At 38.4% G+C, this 21519-nt stretch overlaps 1 protein-coding gene across 1 annotated transcript in view; it reads left to right on the top strand.

Moving 5' to 3' along the window:
* The window catches only part of TMC1 (transmembrane channel like 1), a 78771-nt gene extending 58210 nt beyond the window's left edge, over positions 1–20561 (top strand). The window contains exons 13-21 of the mRNA XM_087717003.1: positions 4268–4447; positions 5148–5300; positions 6618–6746; positions 10505–10572; positions 16022–16261; positions 19086–19211; positions 19368–19446; positions 19551–19653; positions 20314–20561. Of these exons, the coding sequence (XP_087573129.1) occupies positions 4268–4447; positions 5148–5300; positions 6618–6746; positions 10505–10572; positions 16022–16261; positions 19086–19211; positions 19368–19446; positions 19551–19653; positions 20314–20561 (1326 nt within the window). The remainder of the gene's footprint in view (positions 1–4267; positions 4448–5147; positions 5301–6617; positions 6747–10504; positions 10573–16021; positions 16262–19085; positions 19212–19367; positions 19447–19550; positions 19654–20313) is intronic.
* Positions 20562–21519: the final 958 nt, after the last annotated feature.

Below are 21519 nucleotides of genomic sequence, written 5' to 3'. Positions count from 1 at the left end.
TATTTATAGGGGGAAAATGTCGGGACCAAATGTAATTACTAATGTTGGATTTTCCCCTTTACCAGAGGGAGCCCCCTTGTGGAGTACTGTGAAGCCCTTACCATGGAAACTCCACTGCACTGTACAGTAGAAGTAATTTTACGGCAATACAGTAGAAACCATTTTAAGGCACAACAGGTTGTATCTTAACAGAAACCCCCCCCCCAGAGGTGTTAGGGGTGTCTTACCTCCACAGTATTTTTTTCCAGAGAGTAAGTCATCTGTGTACCAAGTTTGGTTGAAATTGCTCAAGGTGTTCCAGAGTTATGCTGGAACACACACAGACACTATATATATATATATATATATATATATATATATATATATATATATATATATATATGTATATGTATATGTATATGTATATGTATATGTATATGTATATGTATATGTATATGTATATGTATATGTATATGTATATGTATATGTATATGTATATGTATATGTATATGTATATGTATATGTACATGTACAGATATGATATGATATGATATAATATAATAATATAATATAATATAATATAATATAATATAATATAATATAATATAATATAATATAATATAATATAATATAATATAATATAATATAATAATATAATATAATATAATATAATATAATATAATATAATATAATATAATATAATATAATATAATATAATATAATATAATATAATATAATATAATATAATATAATATAATATAATATAATAATATAATATAATATAATATAATATAATATAATATAATATAATATAATAATATAATATAATATAATATAATATAATATAATATATTTCGTGTCACAACCCCTGGTATGCCCCAATTATGGGAGGAAGCTGACTGCTTCCATTATCTGTCAATCGGCTTGTCACAAGAGTCCATTATGACAGAAACCCAATATTTTTACTGTTGCCTTTGTTATATTTGTGTTATATTTATGCTGATAAATAAATAAAGGGAGACTAGTATAGATCTATTTCAAGCTATTTAGCTCTCATCAGCTAGCCATACCCTTACTGGGATTCGAACCTGTGGTGTATTACATCTTATGCAGACACTTAGCCAAGATGTAATGCACCACAGGTTCGAATCCCAGTAAGGGTATGGCTAGCTGATGAGAGCTAAATAGCTTGAAATAGATCTATACTAGTCTCCCTTTATTTATTTATCAGCACAAATATAACACAAATATAACAAAGGCAATAGTAAAAATATTGGGTTTCTGTCATGATGGACTCTTGTGACGAGCCGATTGACAGATAATGGAAGCAGTTAGCTTCCTCCCATAATTGGGGCATACCAGGGGTTGTGACACTAAATATATACCTTCCTCCCTGGCTTCAGCTGATAAGGAGGAGGACCTGTGGCTTAATGGCTAAGACGTCTGCCTAAGATGTAATACACCACAGGTTCGAATCCCAGTAAGGGTATGGCTAGCTGATGAGAGCTAAATAGCTTGAAATAGATCTATACTAGTCTCCCTTTATTTATTTATCAGCACAAATATAACATATGTATGTATGTATGTATCTATGTATGTATGTATATTCATTCCTTGTTTGACATTGTTAGATTCTTTTTTTTTACTTTTTATATCCATCATATATAAACTGTCATATTTAGGCTGGGTTTTTTAAAACGGAAAAACAGAGAAACCAAATTGAATTAGTGTCACAGAAAGGAATAATAGACTAGCAAATATGTGAATTGAAAACTTGAATAATCCTGCCATTCCTTATATTAAATTTTCCTGCAAGTGTATAACTAAATAAACACATAATTCTTAATTATTACACTAATTATGCAGAAACAAAATAGGTTTACTCAAAAAGGTAGGTTTTTTTAATTATTCTCTGTTGCAGCTGGGATGTCTGAGAAGGTTTTTATTACTGCACACAGTATGAGTTTGAATGCATGATTTATAATATACAGCTGTTAATTCTTAATTAAGGTACATTATAATGGCAAGCAGATAAATTTCAGTGTTTTTATGGAACCTGAATATTGGAGAATGGTATAATGTGGCTGTAATCTCAGCCTTGCCTATAAATTCATAATTATACTTAGATGTGCAAAATTTCAGTATCACTTATAGACAGTCCTCAATTTGCATCTATTTATTTAGCGATTGAAGTTATTACAGCACTGAAAATGTACAAATAGTCTTCACACTTACAATGGTCATAGCACCCTCATAGTCACAGGATCAAAATTTGAGTATTTGGCAATTGGCATCTATTTATACATTGGTTGAAGTATCATAGGATTGCCATTTGTATGAGCCAAGGAGCCACAGTGGCGCAGTGGTTAGAGTGCGGTACTACAGGCTACTTCTGCTGATGGCTGACTGCAATTTGGTAGTTCAAATTTCACCAGACTCAAGGTTGCTCAGCCTTCCATCCTTCTAAGATGGGTAAAATGAGGACCCAGATTGTTGGGGGGGGGGGCAATAGGCTGACTCTGTAAACTGCTGAGAGAGAGCTTTAAAGCACTGTAAAGCAGTATATAAGTCTAAGTGCTATTGCTATTAACAACCTTCCCAGCTGGCTTCCAATAAGCAAAGCCAATAGGGAAAGTGGAATTTGCTTAATGGCTCTGTAATTCACTTAACAACTACAGTGATTCTCTTAATAACAGTGACATGAAAGGTCATAAAATTGAGCACAACTCACAACTGTCTTGCTTAGCAAGATAAAATCTCATCCCAGTTGTTGTTGTAAATCAAGGATTACCTGTATTCAAGCTTTAGGTTTGAAGAAGGATTTAATTCACAAAATCAAAGCACTGGAATGTGAGCCATGAAATAATCCTCTACTAATTTGGGAATCCAAATTTAAAATCCCCAACTGGAGTTGTCAAACCTATAGGGGAAGGAAGTCCATCCTCTTTCTGGGAATTATTTCAGATCTTTCTGTTAGGAAGATTTTTTTTCTATTAAGATCTTCCTTCATGTTACTCATGACAATTAATTTAGAATGATAAACAACCAGCCTTGAATTGGCATTTAAATAGTATCTAAGTGCACTTTCATCTCTTCTCATAGTCCTTTAATCTCTCTTCACCAAACTTAATTTCTGGATGCCTGATCATCAACCTTTTCTGAACCTATTCCGGTTTGTTTGACTTCTTCAGTGGGAGAAAATACTGTAAAGAATAGAAATCTATTTACAATTGTTATCTTACTGCCAGTAATAATTGATCTATTGATTAGCGGAATCTGTTTTTATTAATTTATTTCTCAAAATAAAAATGTAGATTTTTATTTAGGAATAATCCCCAAAAGAAAACTATTCAATATTGGTGTTCTGTCTTAAACTTCATAGCTAAATTTTTAACGTTATCTTTGCCTATTTTTAAAATGATAGTTTATTGCACTGGGCTTTTCTTTTTCTAAGAAAAACAGTTTATAAATAAAATATATATTCCCTCCCCCCAAATAAATAATGCAATTAAGTAAACAAAATAATACTTGACCAAAACATGACAAAATGCATTTCATGAACAATTATGCAATGCTACAGACAGGCTTTAAAGACAGGTTAATGCTATGAAGGTGTTGTAAGTTACAAGTGTGGAAATGACTTCTCCAGTGTATAAAACCTGTAAATTAAAAGAAACCAAGTGGGAACTTTATGAATTTCTCATGTATGTGTGTTTTTCATAATTTGACTATCTGAACTAATAGACCCAAGGATAGAAGAATTTGATGACTTATTCTCTTGTTTCTTAATACTATTTTTTGGAAGGTAACGGACCCACAGTTATAGTTTATGGGTAGAAGTTTCATTACCTGCCTGATGTTCTTTGATCACTATAAAAGATTTGATGGAGTGATTCAGTTGATTATCTGATGAGATCAGATAGGTACTTTTTTCCAAAGTTATTTCATCTGATGATTTAGGGTCCATCATTGTCTTACCGTCTTTTATATAGTAAAAAGAAAAACTTTTTTTTTTTTAGTATCTGCACTGGTAGACCTCTTAATGCTTTACTTTGGTTACAAATTACAACCGAACCTTGTTATTCTCTGGCAAACTATTTGGGAGTTTCACCTTTCAATGGTGAAGAAAAGAGAAGGCGTAGAAGACAATAGGGTAAATAACAATACTGATAAATACGGTTACTATTTTTTGTTACACTTTATTCTTTAAAAAGTTAATATTTATTGCTGCAAAAGTAGGATGTAAATATTATATTGCAGGTTTTAACTTTTATTCCCCCTTCCCCAGGTGAACATGGTCATGTCACTTCTAGGAATGTTCTGTCCAACTTTATTTGATGTCATCAGCAGCCTTGAAAATTATCATCCCCGAATCGCTTTACGGTGGCAGCTGGGACGCATCTTCGCTCTTTTTCTGGGCAACTTGTACACCTTCATTATTGCTCTCATGGATGAAATCAATCTCAAGGCAAGTATTTTGCTTTTAATATTTTCAGCTTTCTAGAAAGAGGTTCCAGTCTGATGTTTTGAATTTCAGAAGTTAGAAAGATACATTTATTAATGTCACATCAAGACCAATGGAATGTTAGTTAAGGCTTATTGGCTTTAATTGCAACTCATTCAGACCAAATTGAGCTGGAATACAAATATCATATCTTAGATTTTGAGTTGCTAAAGAGGAAATAATTCTTATTGTCTGAGGGGCATATATTTGCTTTTGCATTCAAATGTTTATAAAAGTAATTTAAACATACATTATATTTCTAGACAGCTGATCTTAATCGTAGCAAAAATAGCAGTCTTCTGATGCCTTATCATGTGCTTTCTGGAACCAAACTCTGTTTGTGAAATATTATTCTCAGCTACAGTATAATGTATGCATCATTTCCTGGATGTAGGTGAAATGTAATTTCGCATTTCATTTCCCCAAGATTTCACTGCTTATAGTTCCCATGTTTCCAGTAAACAATATATCTATACCTGGTTTAACTCAAAACAGTAATCAGACACCAGACTTAGTCAGAGCAGTTACAATGTGATTCTTAACCATCACTCCAAATTGCCTCTCCTTTCTATGTTATAGTCAGTTTTTCCCCCCACACTGCCTCTGAATTATGTTAATTAATAGAATTTGTGATCCAGGGGAAAAACGGGTCTTCTTTTTTTAGCTGGAAGAAGAGAAGATTGTAAAACAGAACATGACAATCTGGCTAGCTAGTTTGTACAATGGAACCCTGCCAGAAAACATCACAACTCCCCCTGTTCAAGTCAACCCTGCAGATGTTCCCAGAGGTCCTTGTTGGGAAACCATGGTTGGTCAGGTAAAGCTGGTCTCATATTGAAATCATGTTTGTTTGCTTACCATTAGTTGCTTCTGCTGTTGTAAGTTTCTATCGCAACTCTTTCATAATGTCCCTGGTGGAATCACTTTAGGTGGTGCTGAACAGCAAGAGAAGGAAAATACAATTGGGGAGCACATTTTTAAAAAAAGTTTTTTATTAAACACATTAAAACATTGGACACAGTGTAACCGTCCTGGCAATGTCTTTGCCATACATACTAGAATATAAAGTTAAATATTATAACCACCATGCTTTTTTACAATTGGTCTATGCAGTATTTACAAATATAAGGATATTGTATTTCTACCCATGTTGCTTTGTTCTTGTCTTATACATTTTCACTGTTATGATTTCATACATAATTCTAATCTCCATTCTATAAATCTTAGTCATTGCTTATTTTGGGTCTTTCTTTTTTGTTCCAACCATCGATAAAATTTATCCTAGATCTTATAATATTCTGATTTGTCTTTGTTATTTAATTCCCATGTCAATTTATCCATTTCAGTACAAATCAGAATTTTCCTAATTACTTTCTCTTCTTGTGGAATTTCCTTGTTTTTTCAGTTTTGGGCAAACATCATAATATGTATTATTAAGTAGATTATCCCCTTGTTATGTTTATTGTTTATGATTCCCAAAAGAAATAGTTCTGGTTTGAATTCTATTTCTTCTTTGGTTATCTCTATCAGCCACCTTTGAATTTTACAATTGGGGAGCATATCAATGTATTAATATATCTAGGAAGATTAAACTGCCATAAATGAATCCATTTTTTGAGAGTATAGCGCCATAAGGAAATTGTATTCCCGAACTTTTCCGAAAGAGTCTGCTTACTCCAGGCCACATAACAATTTTAGCATTGTTTATTTATTTAATTTATTTATGTATTTATTTAATTTATTTATGTATTTATTTAATTTATTTATGTATTTATTTAATTTATTTATGTATTATTAATTCAATTTGATCTTGCAGTGCTACATGACTGTATGTAAATTTCAGTGGAAACTCAGGAAATAAATAAGAAATAAATTGTAGGCACCAACAACCAAATCCACATGTGTAAGATTCAAGCTAACTACTTTACTTAAATCAAGGATGTCCAATCTTGACCACATGTTTGGCTGGTGAATTTTGGGAGTTGAAATCTACCTCCTAAAGTTGCCAAGGCTGGATATCCCTGACTTAAATAGAAAATGGGGGGTGGAGACAGAAGCAGATCAGTCCAGCGAAAAAAATAATGCTCTTCACTTCTTTTCCTAAATAAAGACAGAAAACATTTTTTCCTTGCAGGAATTTGTGCGTTTAACAATCTCTGACACTGTGACAACCTACATCACAATTTTAATTGGGGATTTCCTAAAAGCCGTTTTTGTCAGGGTATTCAATCACTGCTGGTGTTGGGACTTGGAATATGGCTTTGTAAGTATGGGAACCTTGACTTTATTTTATTTGTTTAATTTACATAGCCTTTCATCTTGCAAGCGACTGGGTGGCCGAAAACAAATTTTGCTGGGGCTGTGAAGACAAATCCTTCTGAAAGAGTTACGTATTATGAGAACATTAGGAAAAATGTTATTGTACCTTACAGGCTGAGATAAGAGTTTTATATTGTACCATTGACTTAAAAGTGCCAGATTCATTCCTATGCTCAACAAATTCAACTTCCTTTGGTGGGAAGAATGTGAGAAAGGAAAACATTTGTATTAATGTCAGTTGAAGCTCCCCCCGCCTCCCAATTTTACATTTTTACTAGAAAAGGATTTAAGCTCAGATTGCATACGGAGATATGAATCTCATCTCAATATTTTTATTTATTTCTTTATATCCCACCTTTATTATTTTACAAATAACTCAAGGTGGCGAACACATCAAACATACCTTCCTACTCCTATTTTCCCCACAACAACAATCCTGTGAGGCTGGATTGCGCTGAGACAGAGAGAGAGAGTGAGTGACTGGCCCAAGGTAACCAATTGGCTTTCATGCCTAAGGAAGGACTAGAACTCATAGTCTCCTGGTTTCTAGCCTGGTGCCTTAACTGCTAGACCAAACTGGCTTTGGACAGTATTTCTGGAAAAAAATGGACTTCCATGTGAGCAAATAAGTAAATAAAGAAAAAATAAATGATATAACTGTTGGAGCAGTACTTTGACACTGAGCTTACCAGCAGGATCTCTTTGGAAACTTTCAGAATGGCATAGTGCCATGATGAATTTATGGCATGCATGTCACAGGTGGCATACAGAGGACTCTCTGTGGGTATGCGAGCCCCAGTCCAACTCCACCATGCATGCATGTGTGTTTCTCTCCAGCCAGTTGATTTTTGGGTCTCTGCCATGCATGCACGAAGTGGGGGGGGGGAGGTCCCACATGCACGCATGGGGACGGGGGGAGCGTGCCCCCCGCAGCCCATTTTTGGTCCCAGGAGGCTGCAGGGATGCCTACTAGGCTCAAAACGGGGCATGGGGGGGTCGTGCACACATGTGCGGGGGGAATATGTGGGCTTACACCCACATGCACAGGGGTGTGGAGGTGCCACACGAGCATTGCATTATGGGGGGTGTCACACGAGCATTGCATTATGGGTGTGGGTTTCAGCACACGGTGACAAAAAGGTTAACCATCACTGGCATGGTGAGATAACTCTTCTCTTAATGTATTAATGTTCAAACACCCCAATGCAGAACACTTTGTCCTGCAAGATAGTCAAAAGGTGAATAAAAGAAAGAGGAAGAAGAGTGGAGAAAATGGTTGTCATTCATGTGGTGGAATATATATTTAATCATAGGCTAACAAACTAATATGAGGGGAAATACAGGGTTTTATCATAATTTTAGGTTCTGCCTAGGATTCTCCTAAGGCAGGGGTGTCAAACTCATGGCCCATGGGCTGGATGCGTCACGTGTTGGCCACGCCCACCCCCGGTTTAGGAAAGAGGGAAAGAGTCCCAATAGTCAGATAAGGATAACGTGATGACGTGAGTTTGACACCCCTGTTCTAAGGGCTCCTAGATCATCAAGTTACTAGCAAACGGTAGGATTTTCCATTTCTGGAAATTAAAATTTGTATTTCAAATGTTAGGCACTATGTTCATTTCACTCTTTGAAATACATATTGCATAAAACTATTGCTGCTTTTCCTTTTTAATGATGCCAAATGAATCAAGGATAATCAGCTTAATTCCTTACTTGAGATGTAACATCGGTACATTTTGCTCAGTTTTTGGCAGGGCATTTGAGGGATTAGCATGCGCTTTTCTGATCTACCAACAAAAAATATTTGAGTTTAGGCAAATATTTTATGTTTATTATAGGCAGGTGTTTGTCCTGGGTAGGTTTGGATGTCAGCTCCCAAAATTCGTCAATCAGAATGCAGAATTCTGGAAGTTAAAGTCCATACATTTTAAACTTGCCAAAGTTGAGAAACAAAGAATATTTTTGTTTGGATTCTGTGTTTTTAAAATCTGGGTGACAAGAAGATATAGCAGGTGGAAGGATTTTTATATCTCCAACACTTCAATTGTAGGCTGACAAAAAACTCCATTTGTGGATTTTTAAAAAAAAACATTTATCCTGCCTTTATTATTTTTATAAATAACTTGGGGTAGAAAATATGTCTTAATATCCCTTCCTCCTCCTACTTTCCCCACAGCAACAAAGCTGTGAGGTGAGGTGAGGTAATACAGGTGACTGTTACAAAGTTACCCAGCAACTTTCATGTCTAAGGTAGGACTAGATGTCACCATCTCCTGGTTTCTAACATGGAGCTTTACCCATTATTTCTTTCTATTTATTTTTTATTCATCAGGGATTTGTGAAAGATAAAGAAGCCTCTTCTAGAAAATTGTGATAACTAGTCAGGATTATTTACATGTTTTTCTTATTCAAACCCATTTTTAATAAAACCTGAAATGCTAAATGGGTTCTGGATTGATCCAGTTCATTTCTGGATTGAATATAATAAGTCTTATGGATTGATCTTAAAAGGTAAAGGTGCCCCTCGCACATATGTGCTAGTCATTCCTGACTCCAGGGGGCGGTGCTCATCTCCGTTTCAAAGCTGAAGAGCCAGCGCTGTCCAAAGAAGTCTCCGTGGTCATGTGACCGGCATCACTAAACTCCAAAGGCGCATGGAAATCTCTTACCTTCCCACCAGGGGTGAAATTCAGCAGGTTCTGACAGGTTCTGGAGAATTGGTAGTGGAAATTTTTAGTAATTCAGAGAACTGGCAAATACCATCTCTGGCTGGCCCTGGAGTGGGGAGGGAATGGGGATTTTGCAGTATCTTTCCCCTGCCATGCCCATCAAGCCATGCTCACAGAACTGGTAGTAAAAATATCTGAATTTCACCATTGCTTCTCACCAAAGGTGGTTCCTATTTTTCTACTTGCATTTTTACATGCTTTTGAACGTCTAGGTTGGGACAAGTAAGGCAGTTCACTCCATTACATGGCGCTAGGGATTCAAACCGCTGAACTGCCAACCTTCTGATTGACAAGCTCAGCGTCTTAGCCACTGAGCCACCGCATCCCATATGGATTGATCTTAAAGCGGGTTAAAAGGGAAGCCATTACTAGTTTTTAGAGAAATTCAGGAAAAAAACAATGCACTGAGGAGAGATGCATCGGCGTTCAATTTTGTACATTGTTGCATGGTAGATATGGAGGGGGGGAATGTCCCCACCTTTTTATCCACATCATTTAATAATAGAGGTGTCCAAAAATATCATAAAGATAAGGGCCACAACAGCGCTATTGAAACACTAACATGCCCACAAAGACAGCGTCCATTGTACTATTATGGCTGCCATTTGCCTCCCTCCCCCCGGCTTCAAATCCTTCAAGCAATCCTGGTGAAGACTGTTTTGAAATTGTAATATTTGATTGACTTATTTGACAGCCTCTCTATAAACTATAAATAATATATTTATAGCGTGTTTCTAGTTTTTTAAAACTAGAACCTTAAAGAAGTCTGTGTACTTAAACAGTTCTATCAACATAATGCAAAATCCGGCTTTAAAATGTCTACCTTCGGGGGACAAACTATTTTTCAACAATATGTGTTGGCACCAGGAAACCCTAATGCGAAACAACTGTGGTGGAATAATTTTGCTTTTCACATCATCCTAAATGGTGTTACTGTACAAATCTAAGAAAATTTTCTGTTCTTTCTTCTTAGCCTTCGTATTCAGAATTTGACATTAGTGGAAATGTGCTTGGTCTAATCTTCAATCAAGGCATGATCTGGTTAGTGCAACTTGGGAAATGCAAAAGATCCCCCAAAAAGATTTTGTAAAGCAGGGGTCTCCAACCTTGGCAACTTTAACACTTGTGGACTTCAACTCCCAGAATTTCTGGCTGAGAAATTCTGGGAGTTGAAGTCCACAAGCCTTAAAGTTGCCAAGGTTGGAGACCCCTGTTGTAGAGAATACAACATGGGAATAGGATTGTAACACGAGAGTGAATTGTTTGTTCAGTCTCTAGATATGGGCACGCAATCACAATTGTAATCTGGCTTTGGAGTCTCCATTTCATGGTGCCAATTTGACTTTTGTGGGATCTGAAATTCCCTGCTGGGTGTGATGAAGTAACTTAGTATGAACAGGGCACAAGATCTGGTTCTGCCTCTGAAGTTAGAAAGATATTGGTTGGCATCTTTCAAACAAAAGCCATTTCTCCTTCCAAGTAATTTAATACCACTGTTTTCATTCATTAACCACTTGAAGTTAGAAAATGGAACATTAATTTTGTTCCAAAGAATTGACACAGAGGTCACAGCATTTCTCTAGAAATGGAGTTTCTTCCTTCTGTGATTTACTTTTCTGTGCTTCCATTGCCTTATGAATGTGACTGGCAATGTTCATGGCAATGATTAATAAATAGTTTATAACCAGTGCTGTTGCTGACATTTGCTCGGCCCTTGAGGGTAAAACCTTAGGAACTCAGTAGATACAATGATGTGGTATAATTGCATCATTTTTCAAGATGATTCCCAGACTTCAAAGCCCACCATAGCAACCACCATGGGAAGGAGCCCAATGACCAGAGTTTTGAGGCCTGCTGGGTGACAAGAACTCTGATGTTTCCCTAATGCTTCCAGATTGTCAGGGTCTGGTTGTGGTTACTCTACCCATCCTTTGCTCTAGATTTTACAGTCATTTCACCAACACGATTCTTTTCCATTTGTTTCAGTAGAATGGAAATGAAAATTAGGAAGAACAGTCTACTCTGTTGGGTCCCTGGTTCTCTCTGAGTTTGGTTGGTTTTTCCCCCCCAGACACTTCATTACCAAACCAGATAACATCATCAGTGCTAGAAGAAAGTGGGATTTGCTCTCTTATTAGGACAAGTGGCTTGTTCTGTCACTGTGGCTAGGAATGTTCTTGGTGGTTCCTTGATAAGGCTGCTGTTTATCAAGGAGTATATATCAAGAATCTCCAGAACACTCTGTCCGCACACACACTTAAAGGGCAAGTCACTAGTGCCGTGATGGCGAATCTATGGCATGCATGCCAGAGGTGGCACGCAGAGCCGTCTTTGTGGGCATGAGCGGCATTGCCAGCTGCTCTTCATGTGTACCAGGCAGCTGTTCCTGTGCATATACACATTGGCCAGCTGCTCTCTTCTGTGTTCTGGCATGCTCATCTTCGAAGACCAGCTGTCCGGTGCGCATACGCATGTTGGAATCTGGAAGAGCAGCTGGCTGCCATGTGCATGCGCACCAGTCAGCTGCTCTCTTCTGGGTTCTGGTGCTCTGGTGCATGCTCACACAAGTTCCAGTTTCGGCACTCAGTGCCGAAAACATTAGCCGCCACTGCGCTACTATATAAAAAGAGAGCAAACAGAACTCTCTTCTAGCACTGGTGACGTGCCCTATTTGGGTCATGAAATGTCTGCAAATGAACCACCAAATCCAAAGAGCTCCAAGGACCCTACAGTTCAATTTTGAGCTACAAATATTTTCTCCTATTGGCAGATCTCCCCCTTTGCTCCTTTACACAGGGAAAGGTTTGGGCTATAACACAAAGTCTCTTTTGTCAAGACAGACTTCACTAGAACATTAGTAGACTCTGTTAGTTCAGGGAGAACCTCAAAGGAAAGTGGACCATCTCCTCTGAAGGATGTCACTCACCAAGTTGTGTAAATATTGGCAAAAGACATAAGAAAGTAAACTGAGCTTGGATTTTCATCCCCACTCTCCTTCCTGGCAAGTAGACTTACCCAGGAGAGCTTTCATAGGACTGAGTAGTAATCTTTTTCTAGCCTGATTTATTGTGGGCATGCTACATGCTATTGATAAGCAGGTCTAAAACAAGCAGCAAATATATTATAGGTCAGTGATGACGAAACCTTTTCACCACGGAGGGCTGAAAAGGAAGGACACGTGCGTGTCAGGGATGCACCCAGGAAGAGAAGCTGCCTAATGGGCATGCGGTCTCAGGAAATGAATGTCTGGTTCCTAGAATGTGCATGAGCACTGCACAGCTTGACTTCTGGTTACTGATGTGCATGCACATGTGACGATCAGCTGGATGGTGGAAAATGGAAGACCAGCAGGTGAAAAAACAGCTGATCGTCATGCCCGCATGCGTGCCAGAAACCCGGAAGATGAACGGGTGATGCTGCTCCATTTTTTGCTCCATTTTACAACTCCCTTTTACAACTTTTCTTGCTTCAGTTGTTAAGTGAATCACTGCAGTTCTTAATAACATGGTTGTTAAGTGAACTGGCTTCCGCATTGACTTTGCTTGTCAGGAGATGGCAAAAGGTGATCACTTGAGCCCAGGACACAGCAACCATCATAAATACAAGTGTCCGAATTTGGATCACATGACCACAGAGATGCTGTAGTGGTCGTATGTTTGAAAAATGTCATATGTCACTTTTTACAAGGCGCTTGTAACTTTGAACAGTTACTAAATGAATGGTTGTAAGTTTAGGACTACCTATAAATGCAATTACCTTTTTTCCTGACCTTTTCATTTTTATGGCCGCCCCTTTTTCTCACATTCTGACATCCTCTGACATTAGCCAGTCTTGTTAGAGGTCTGAATTGCTCACATCCAAAGGTCGTCCAAAACCATCCTCTACGAAGTTAAACTAAGGGCAGTATGTGCCTTAGGACTTGGGCTGCCTTGGCTTGCTTTAACCTCACTTAAACTCAGAATGTTCACATCCTCCAGAGAAGCTGGATGGTGAACTGCTAAATTCCCTGAGCAACTGAACAATTATATACTAATATTGTAATAGGTCAGCCAGAATTAGCAATCCCATCAATCACTTCTAGACCAATTCGGCACAGACCTTCTTAAATTGTAATGAGCATTGATGCTGTTGTGAATCCATTGAGACACTTCACCTATATGCTGTTCAGACAATGCATTTAGAAAGAAGTAGTGAGGTATATTATTGTCTTTTTAGCGCTCAACATAAGGGACCCCAATATTCTGACATCAAGCTTATGATTTATGAGGCTACATATTCATGACAAGAAATTTTATATCTGTTTTCCAAAATTAGGCATTAACTATTGAAACAAGGTGATTATTTTCTTGAATTTTACTAAATGTCTAGTAAAAAATTAGTCATACAGGAAGATATTTGTAGCTCAGGATTGAAATGCGGGGTGCTTTGTGATATCTGAGATTGGTTGTTTCCTTGCACATGTTTCATTACCAAACTAAAGATGGTATTCAGCAGGTTCTGACCAGTTCTGGCAAACCAGTAGCGGAAATTTTGAGTAGTTTGGAGAACCGGTAAATAACATCTCTGGCTGGCCCCGCCCCATCTATTCTCTGCCTCCCAAGTCCCTTCTGATGGGGAGGGAATGGGAATTTTGCAGTATCCTTCCCCTGGAGTGGGGAGGGAATGGAGATTTTATAGTATCCTTCCCCTACCACAACCACCAAGCCATGCCACAGCCACCAAGTCATGCCCACAGAACCGATAGTAAAAAAATTGAATCACACCACTGTACCAAACTAAGTAACATCATCAGGGCCAAGGTCAGATAAATCAAGTTGAGAGCACCAAGGACCCCCTCAAAAATTATGTCAAAATCGAATGTCTAGTGTCCTTCCTCACCATCACATCTTTTGTGGAGGAATGGTATTTCAGCTCTGTCAGATCTCAGTCTACTTTGCACAATTTTATTACCACATGACACAGGAGAGAAAAGGAGCAAACACCACTTTGTTTAATTTAACCATGTTACAAATATCAATGTGCTACCTGTAGCGATTGACTGAAATATATGCCTTCTCAAGGAACATTGCTGGTTCTCTGTATTAGCTGCCATAAATAAAAGTGGAGTGTATTGCTCTTGTTACACCTTTCTATTTTTATCAGAGACCATATTCATTTCTAATTTCAGTCAGGTGTTACATAATGGTACTTAATGAGAGAGGAGCCGGCTATTCTCAAAGGCTATGATTGGTGGTCCAGATGGCAGTCATGCATTGAAACCCTAGGTTTTTATTTTAATTTTCTTCTCCTATGCAGAAGCTTCAAGTAGACCAGTCAGAGCTGGAAGTGATTGTGGCCCATGAATTCTTTTTCTTATTTTCTTTGGCCAGTTTTTTTTTAACTTCCCTCTCTTCCCTCTTCTTCATCTTATCTTCCTTTCCTTTATTTTCCTCCCCTATTCTTTTTCTCCCGATTTAGTGGGTTGCCAAGACAAACAATTCCAAGATATTTTGAAATTAAGCTTCAGGTCTTTACCCCTTCTGAAAATGAACAACTCCTATTAATTTGTCCACACTATTGATTGCTACGATCCTTGGAAATCTCCATGTGCAGGAATGGATAGTGGTGTGTGAAAGCAATTTAAAAATGTCATTGTTTAACAAAAAGCTGGCATGGCCAGTTTCGTCAACACAGTTTTTATTTATTTGCTTGAACCTTCCATTCATTTATTTCAATCACAAAATCTAAAATATCTTAGACAATAATAAAAGGACTTCATCTAAGTCAACTGAACTTAGAATAAAAACATGATCTTGCATGTGAGATAATAAGTATAGAGTGTATTAATCAATCACCTTATATCACAACATTGGAAACAGCATCTGTGAAAAGAATCCCAGGGCAAATAAAATAATGTAGATTAGTAGACTATTTTTTATTTTTTTATTTTTTTAAAGATTATTTTTTAATTTTTTATTGAGAAAATTTATATGGATCCCTAACTCATTTTCAGCTTACAAAGATTTTTTTAAAAAAACACTCAGTATTAAAAAAAAACAATAAAAAGCACTAATCCCCTCCCCTGGAAGCAACAATCAGTCAATCAAATAAGCCACTTGATCCATCCCACTCTGGGTTCGCCAGGTCTGTTGGCAGAACCAGATATTCAGGGCTTTGCAATAGAGTGTCCGAATTGTGTGTGTGTGTGTGGGGGAGGGTGTCAATCTTTTCTCTGTAGAGATGATGTTCCATAGGGAGAGAGCCACCACAGAAAAGGCCCTTCTTCTTGGTCGTCTTAGATATACCTTCTTAGGAGATGAGACGTGTAGCATTCTCTGTTTCCCCACTCTGGTGGATCAAGTACATGTGATCCAGAAAAAAGAAAGACTCACACTTGTAAGTTTTGTAAGCAAGTCAGTAAGCAGAGAAAGGGGTGAAAGGTCACAAAAGCTCATTTGTGACCAGTATGTAATCTGGTCACCCTTATTGTTGCCCTTATTGTTGTTTCTAGGATGGGTTCTTTTTATGCACCATGTCTTCCTGCTATCAATGTTCTCCGCCTCCATACGTCTATGTACCTTCAGTGTTGGGCTGTGATGTGCTGCAATGTTCCCCATGAAAGAGTCTTCAAAGCTTCAAGATCCAACAACTTCTACATGGCGATGCTCTTGTTCATTCTATTCCTCTCTACTCTACCCGTTGTCTATACCATTGTATCCATCCCACCATCATTTGACTGTGGTCCATTCAGGTCTATTGCTTCAAGTATCCTTTTCTTCATTAACTGATATGGGACCAATCAATAGATAACTAATAATATTGGGTAGATTCCTACAAGATGAATAGTTCTTATTACATTATTAGAATCCAGGAGTAAAATGCATTGAAGTTTGTAACCTACATGTCTGAGTTACCATGTTACCTTTGATTTTCAACAGAAAATATATGGGTACCTACATGCTCAGCAAAATTTCTCTTGATGCTTACCAGCCTCAAGGGGATATCATGCTTACAATATAAAATCCATCTATTTGTTGGAAAGGACACCTACAAGCCAACAAACAAAAATCAGAGGTAGTAGAGAGCATATTATAGTTAGGATATTTTGCTAGATTTGGCTTCAGGGTCTTTGTATCTATGTCTATGTTTCATAGTTTTTATGGGAGCACATATAATTTTCTTAAAATTACAACTAGTTTTAAAAAGTGGAGGGTTTCTGGTTGTTGATCATAAGGGCAATTGAAGGATTTCCAAACACTTTAAAAGAGTCTTGGTCAGTGGTGGGATTCAGCCAGTTCACACCTATTCGGGAATACCAGTTGTTAAGTTTGGAGAAGGGTTGTGGAAGAAATCTCATTTTGTTTTTTCCCACTTTACAGGGCTAATCCTGTAAGGAAACATTCTCGTATTGTTTCTAACCTAATCTTTATTGCCCTGCTTACAGAAACTGCCTCTCCAGTTAACCCTTATTACATTGTTACAGCTAAGGCAAAGCACCCTGGATGTGACATTGAGTTGGTCACGCCACCCAATCACAAGCCACGCCTATAGAGCTGGTCATTAGGGCAGACAACTGGTTGTTAAATTATTTGAATCCCACCACTAGTTTCGGTTACACACCAGTTGTATTCAGGCTCCAAGTATTTGTTAACTTGCTAGTATAGCCTTTTAAGAAATATTATTAATAATACTTTGTATAATTGGTTTTAACAAGCTACAGAAAATAAAAATCATTACAAGAGGGGAAAGATTTGTCAAGCTGACCCCAGAGATCATTGTGGCTTTTTCTTATGTACAATTTTCAGTGTAATATGTGATTACACAATACAGACTCATAAGCTTTTTCCTCAGTTTTAGAAGACATAGAAAAGATTTAACTTGAGAAAAAAGATTATAGTATCTATCTTAAAATTGACAGGAGAAAAGAAATGTTGATATCGTTGTTCGGTGTCACAGAGTTAGAGTTCCCTGCCTTTAGAAAAATGAACTTCTTTAAAAAGTCTATGTAAGGATTTTGACAATGTTTGAAGGCTAGGTGCTCCTAGCTGTAAGAATTTGTAGTACTCTTCTGACCTCTGGTATCACTGGTGATCTGCAGAAATGTTCCATGCACTTTTCATAGTCATGTGTGGGAAAGTGTGTTTATGGGCACACATCTTTGAGTCAGTGTTGATTCCTGGAAATTGTCTGGCTAAACCCCTAAAGGGCTTTCTTTAGCAAGATTTTAGAAGTGATTTGCCACTGCCTGTTTCCTAGCCCTAGGAGACAGTGATAAATAGATGAATAGAGAGAAATCCAAACTGAAAATAACAGCAGTAGCACATATACTGCTTCATAGTGCTTTATAGTACTTCCTGAGTGTCAGCATATTGCTCCCAATAGTGTGGGTCTTCCTTTTACTCACCTTGGAAGGCTGGGAGGCTGTCAACTTTGAGCCTTGTCAGGATCAAACTTCAGGCTGTGGGCAGAATTTGCCTGCAATACTGCATTCTAACCACTATACTGTCCCACTTTTCACCTATATCAGTGATGGCGAATCTTTTCCGCACTGAGTGCCAAAAAGGGAGTGCATGCACGCATGCGCTAGTCTGGGACACAACCTGGAAGAGGAGCTGCCCAGGGGGCATGTGTGTGCCAGAAAATGAACTTCTGGTTTCCGGCGCGCGCATGTACATCAGTCAGCTATTCTTCTGGTTACTGGCACGCATGCATGCCCGACAATCAGCTGCCCAGCGCACATGCACATGCCAGAAAACAGAAGATCTGCTCTTCCTGTTTCCAGCATTACCACATGCACGAAGGCCAGCTGATTGTCATGAGCGCCTGTGTGCCAGAAACCTGGAAGAAGAACGGGCGACGCCGCATGTGCCAAGTGATATGACTCTGTGTACCACTTTTGACATGCGTGCCATAGGTTCTCCATTACAGACCTATATGGAGCAATTATTTTGACCACAACAACTATTAAATAATGAATAGTTTGCTTCCTAAAATTATGGGTTGTTCATAACTGGAACTCTTTCAAACAAAGACTACAGTTTCCACAAATTTCTTTGAAATATGTAATCTAAGATTCATACAAACCAGTAACAGCTAAAATGCTGTTTTTCTTGCCAAATTTGTGCTAAAATGGTTATCCCCTTTCAACAAATTCCTATGTTAGAAGAAAGTCTCCATGACAGGATTCTTCCTTAACACACTAGTATCCAACAACTATCCAGAATGATGTAATAATATTTTTGAGCCCCGGGTGGCACAGTGGTTAGAGTGCAGTACTGCAGGCTAGTTCTGCTGCCTGCTGGCTGCCTGCAATTTTGCAGTTCGAATCTCCCCAGGCTCAAATTTGACTCAGCCTTCCATCCTTCGAGGTGGGTAAAATGAGTACCCAGATTGTTGGGGGCAATAGGCTGACTCTGTAAACTGCTTAGAGAGGGCTGTAAAGCACCGTAAAGCGGTATATAAGTCTAAGTGCTATTGCTATTATTATAAATGCCATTTCTTTTTATTTGGTATTAATTTGAAACAGTCTTCATCTGGTTTTTATTTACATCTCTCTGTATTATTTCTGTTAATAGTGAGAAAACCAGAATGTTTGAAGTCATCGGAGAAACTCTGGAGCATGATTTCCCTTCCTGGTTTCAGAAGGTTTTCAGTCTGGTCTCCAACCCTGGTGTGATCCTACCTTTCATTCTTCTGATGGTGTATGTACAACTTTTTTTCTCCTGTCAGAATGTTTATTCTCTCCCTTCCTTTTGTAAGTAATTAAACTTTATCTTTTCAACTTGAAGACAGTTGTTATACCAGTGTCATTGTCATCGTCATTGACTGTCATAAAATATATGCTTTCCCCACTTTAGGCTGAGCATCTACTATCTCAATGCTACATCGAAAGGATATCAGGCTATGAATTTGGAGCTCAAGAAGAAATTGCAAAATGTAAGAAGGTCGAAGACACGGGGCTGATTTTCTTTTTGCTCGCTAGACAGAGATTCTATCTGTGATTTAACTGTGAGATCTTCCTTTTTATTCTTCTTTCCCAGCAAGCAGAAGAAAACAAAAGGAGGAACAAGCAAAAAGCTCAGCAACCACAGGACAATGAAGAAGTCTCTGTTGAGACTCAGAACAATCCCAAGGGAGCCCAAGGTGAGGAACACTTTGGAATCTGTTCCTGCCCTTATTCTGAGTAGTTTTCTGTGGAATGATTCCTTCCTTATCATTATTTCCCATTGGTCCATCTTGCCCCAAAGCAGAAACTCCAGAAGCCAACCTGTAAGGGTAGCAGCATCATTCTAGACCAGGAGTGTCAAACTCGATTTCATTGAAGGCTGCATCAGGGTTGTGTTTGGCCACCGGGGGGCTGGGGTGGGCATGGCCAGGGTTGGTGTGGCCAGTTCAAGATGACTTGTCTTGGGAGCACCTGTGGTGGCCAAGTAGTATAGGTATAGGTATAGGTGTGTGTGTGTGTGTGTTTGTGTGTGTGTGTGTGTTTGTATAAAATATATTGTTAAGTAAGGGGCACAAATTTATGCAGTACACATGAAGTGGGCAATTGTGTTTAATATATTTAATTAATTTCATTTTAATTATATTTACTTTTTGTTCTGACATTAAAGTGTCTATGATGTGACACTAAAAGGACAAAACAGATTCTGCACCTGTGGTTTAAGCTGGTGGTGGATTCTGGTCCTCATTAACTTATGCTGCAAGAAACCACAAGAGAATTTAGGAAGGGCTTTAGTTAGGAATTCACATTCGTATTCTGGGTTTTAAAAACCAGCAATTCTCTTCCCCACACCATTTCAGATAAAAACAAAGCAGAGAAGGAGTCTAAGAAGAAATCACCTCAAGAGCAGGAAGAAAGATCTGGTGTGTCCAATGGAAACCTTTCCCCTCCCTGCAAAGGACGAGGGGGTGGACCCACACCTCCCCCCCACATAGCAGTGACACAAGCACCAGGACTTCGAGGCAAAGGCATGAATGGCCACTCTGGAACTCCACCCGGTGGAACCTTTCAGCCAAGGATACCAGGATCACCTCAAAATTACCAATAAGAAAAACTTTCCAGCAATATGTTTCGATATATGCAATGCTGCAGTTCAAAAGTGAGTAAGAGTAATTATCCAGTATTAACCGTCAGGAAGAACCAGAAGGAATATCTGAGGTGACACAGCTAAGATTGCTAAATGAAGCATCGTAGAATGTATCAGAAGAAACCAGCTGGATCAAGCCAGAGATCTAGTCCAGTTTTTCAAGAAAACAGTCTGGATGAATTTGGGAAGCTCCCAAGCCTGTTTGGGAGAGCGGTAATATGCACCTATTGCTGCTTCTCAGCTACCGGTATTTAAGCAAGTGTTTTTCAGAAGTGGCAACTGTAAGATGGATTTTCATTCCTAGAAGTCCCCAGCCAGAATGGGGACCAAAGGCATATTGGGAACACAATAGCAATAGCACTATTGAGTTATTACCCCTTCACAGTGCTTTTACAGCCCTCTCTAAGCAGTTTACAGAGTCAGCATATTGCTCCCAATAATCTGGGTCCTCATTTTACCCACCTCCAGAGGCGGGTTCCTAACAGTTCGGACCGGTTCGGCCAAGTAGGTAGTAACTTGGCCTGCCACGCCCCTGAACTGGTTCTATTGGCACCACTGTAGGTGCCGCCATCTTGTTTTCTGCTTATGCGCATAAGTTCTTTTTTTACTACTGCGCATGCACACACCCAAAGCGTGCATGCACCCGAAGCGCGTCCCTGAGCGAACCGGAAGTGGAAGCTGGAACCCACCCCTGCCCACCTCAGAAGGATGGAAGGCTGAGTTAACCTTGAGCCTTGTGAAATTTGATCTACCAAATTGCAGGCAGCCGACAGGCAGCAGAAGTAGCCTGCAGTACTGCACTCTAATCACTGTACCACCGCAGCAGCAACAATATTTCAGTTGAACTGGCATTTCCTTACATTTGGCTTCCAGGGATCTTTGAGCTTCAATCTGGGAAGCAAAAAACCATTATGTACAT

Source organism: Thamnophis sirtalis, unplaced genomic scaffold (genome assembly GCF_051295495.1).
Source record: "Thamnophis sirtalis isolate CommonGarterSnake01/CBP01778 unplaced genomic scaffold, rThaSir2_p1.2 scaffold_5, whole genome shotgun sequence".
Taxonomy (NCBI): domain Eukaryota; kingdom Metazoa; phylum Chordata; class Lepidosauria; order Squamata; family Natricidae; genus Thamnophis; species Thamnophis sirtalis.
Note: the sequence above shows the minus strand (reverse complement) of the source record. Positions and strands in the feature narration are given on the sequence as shown.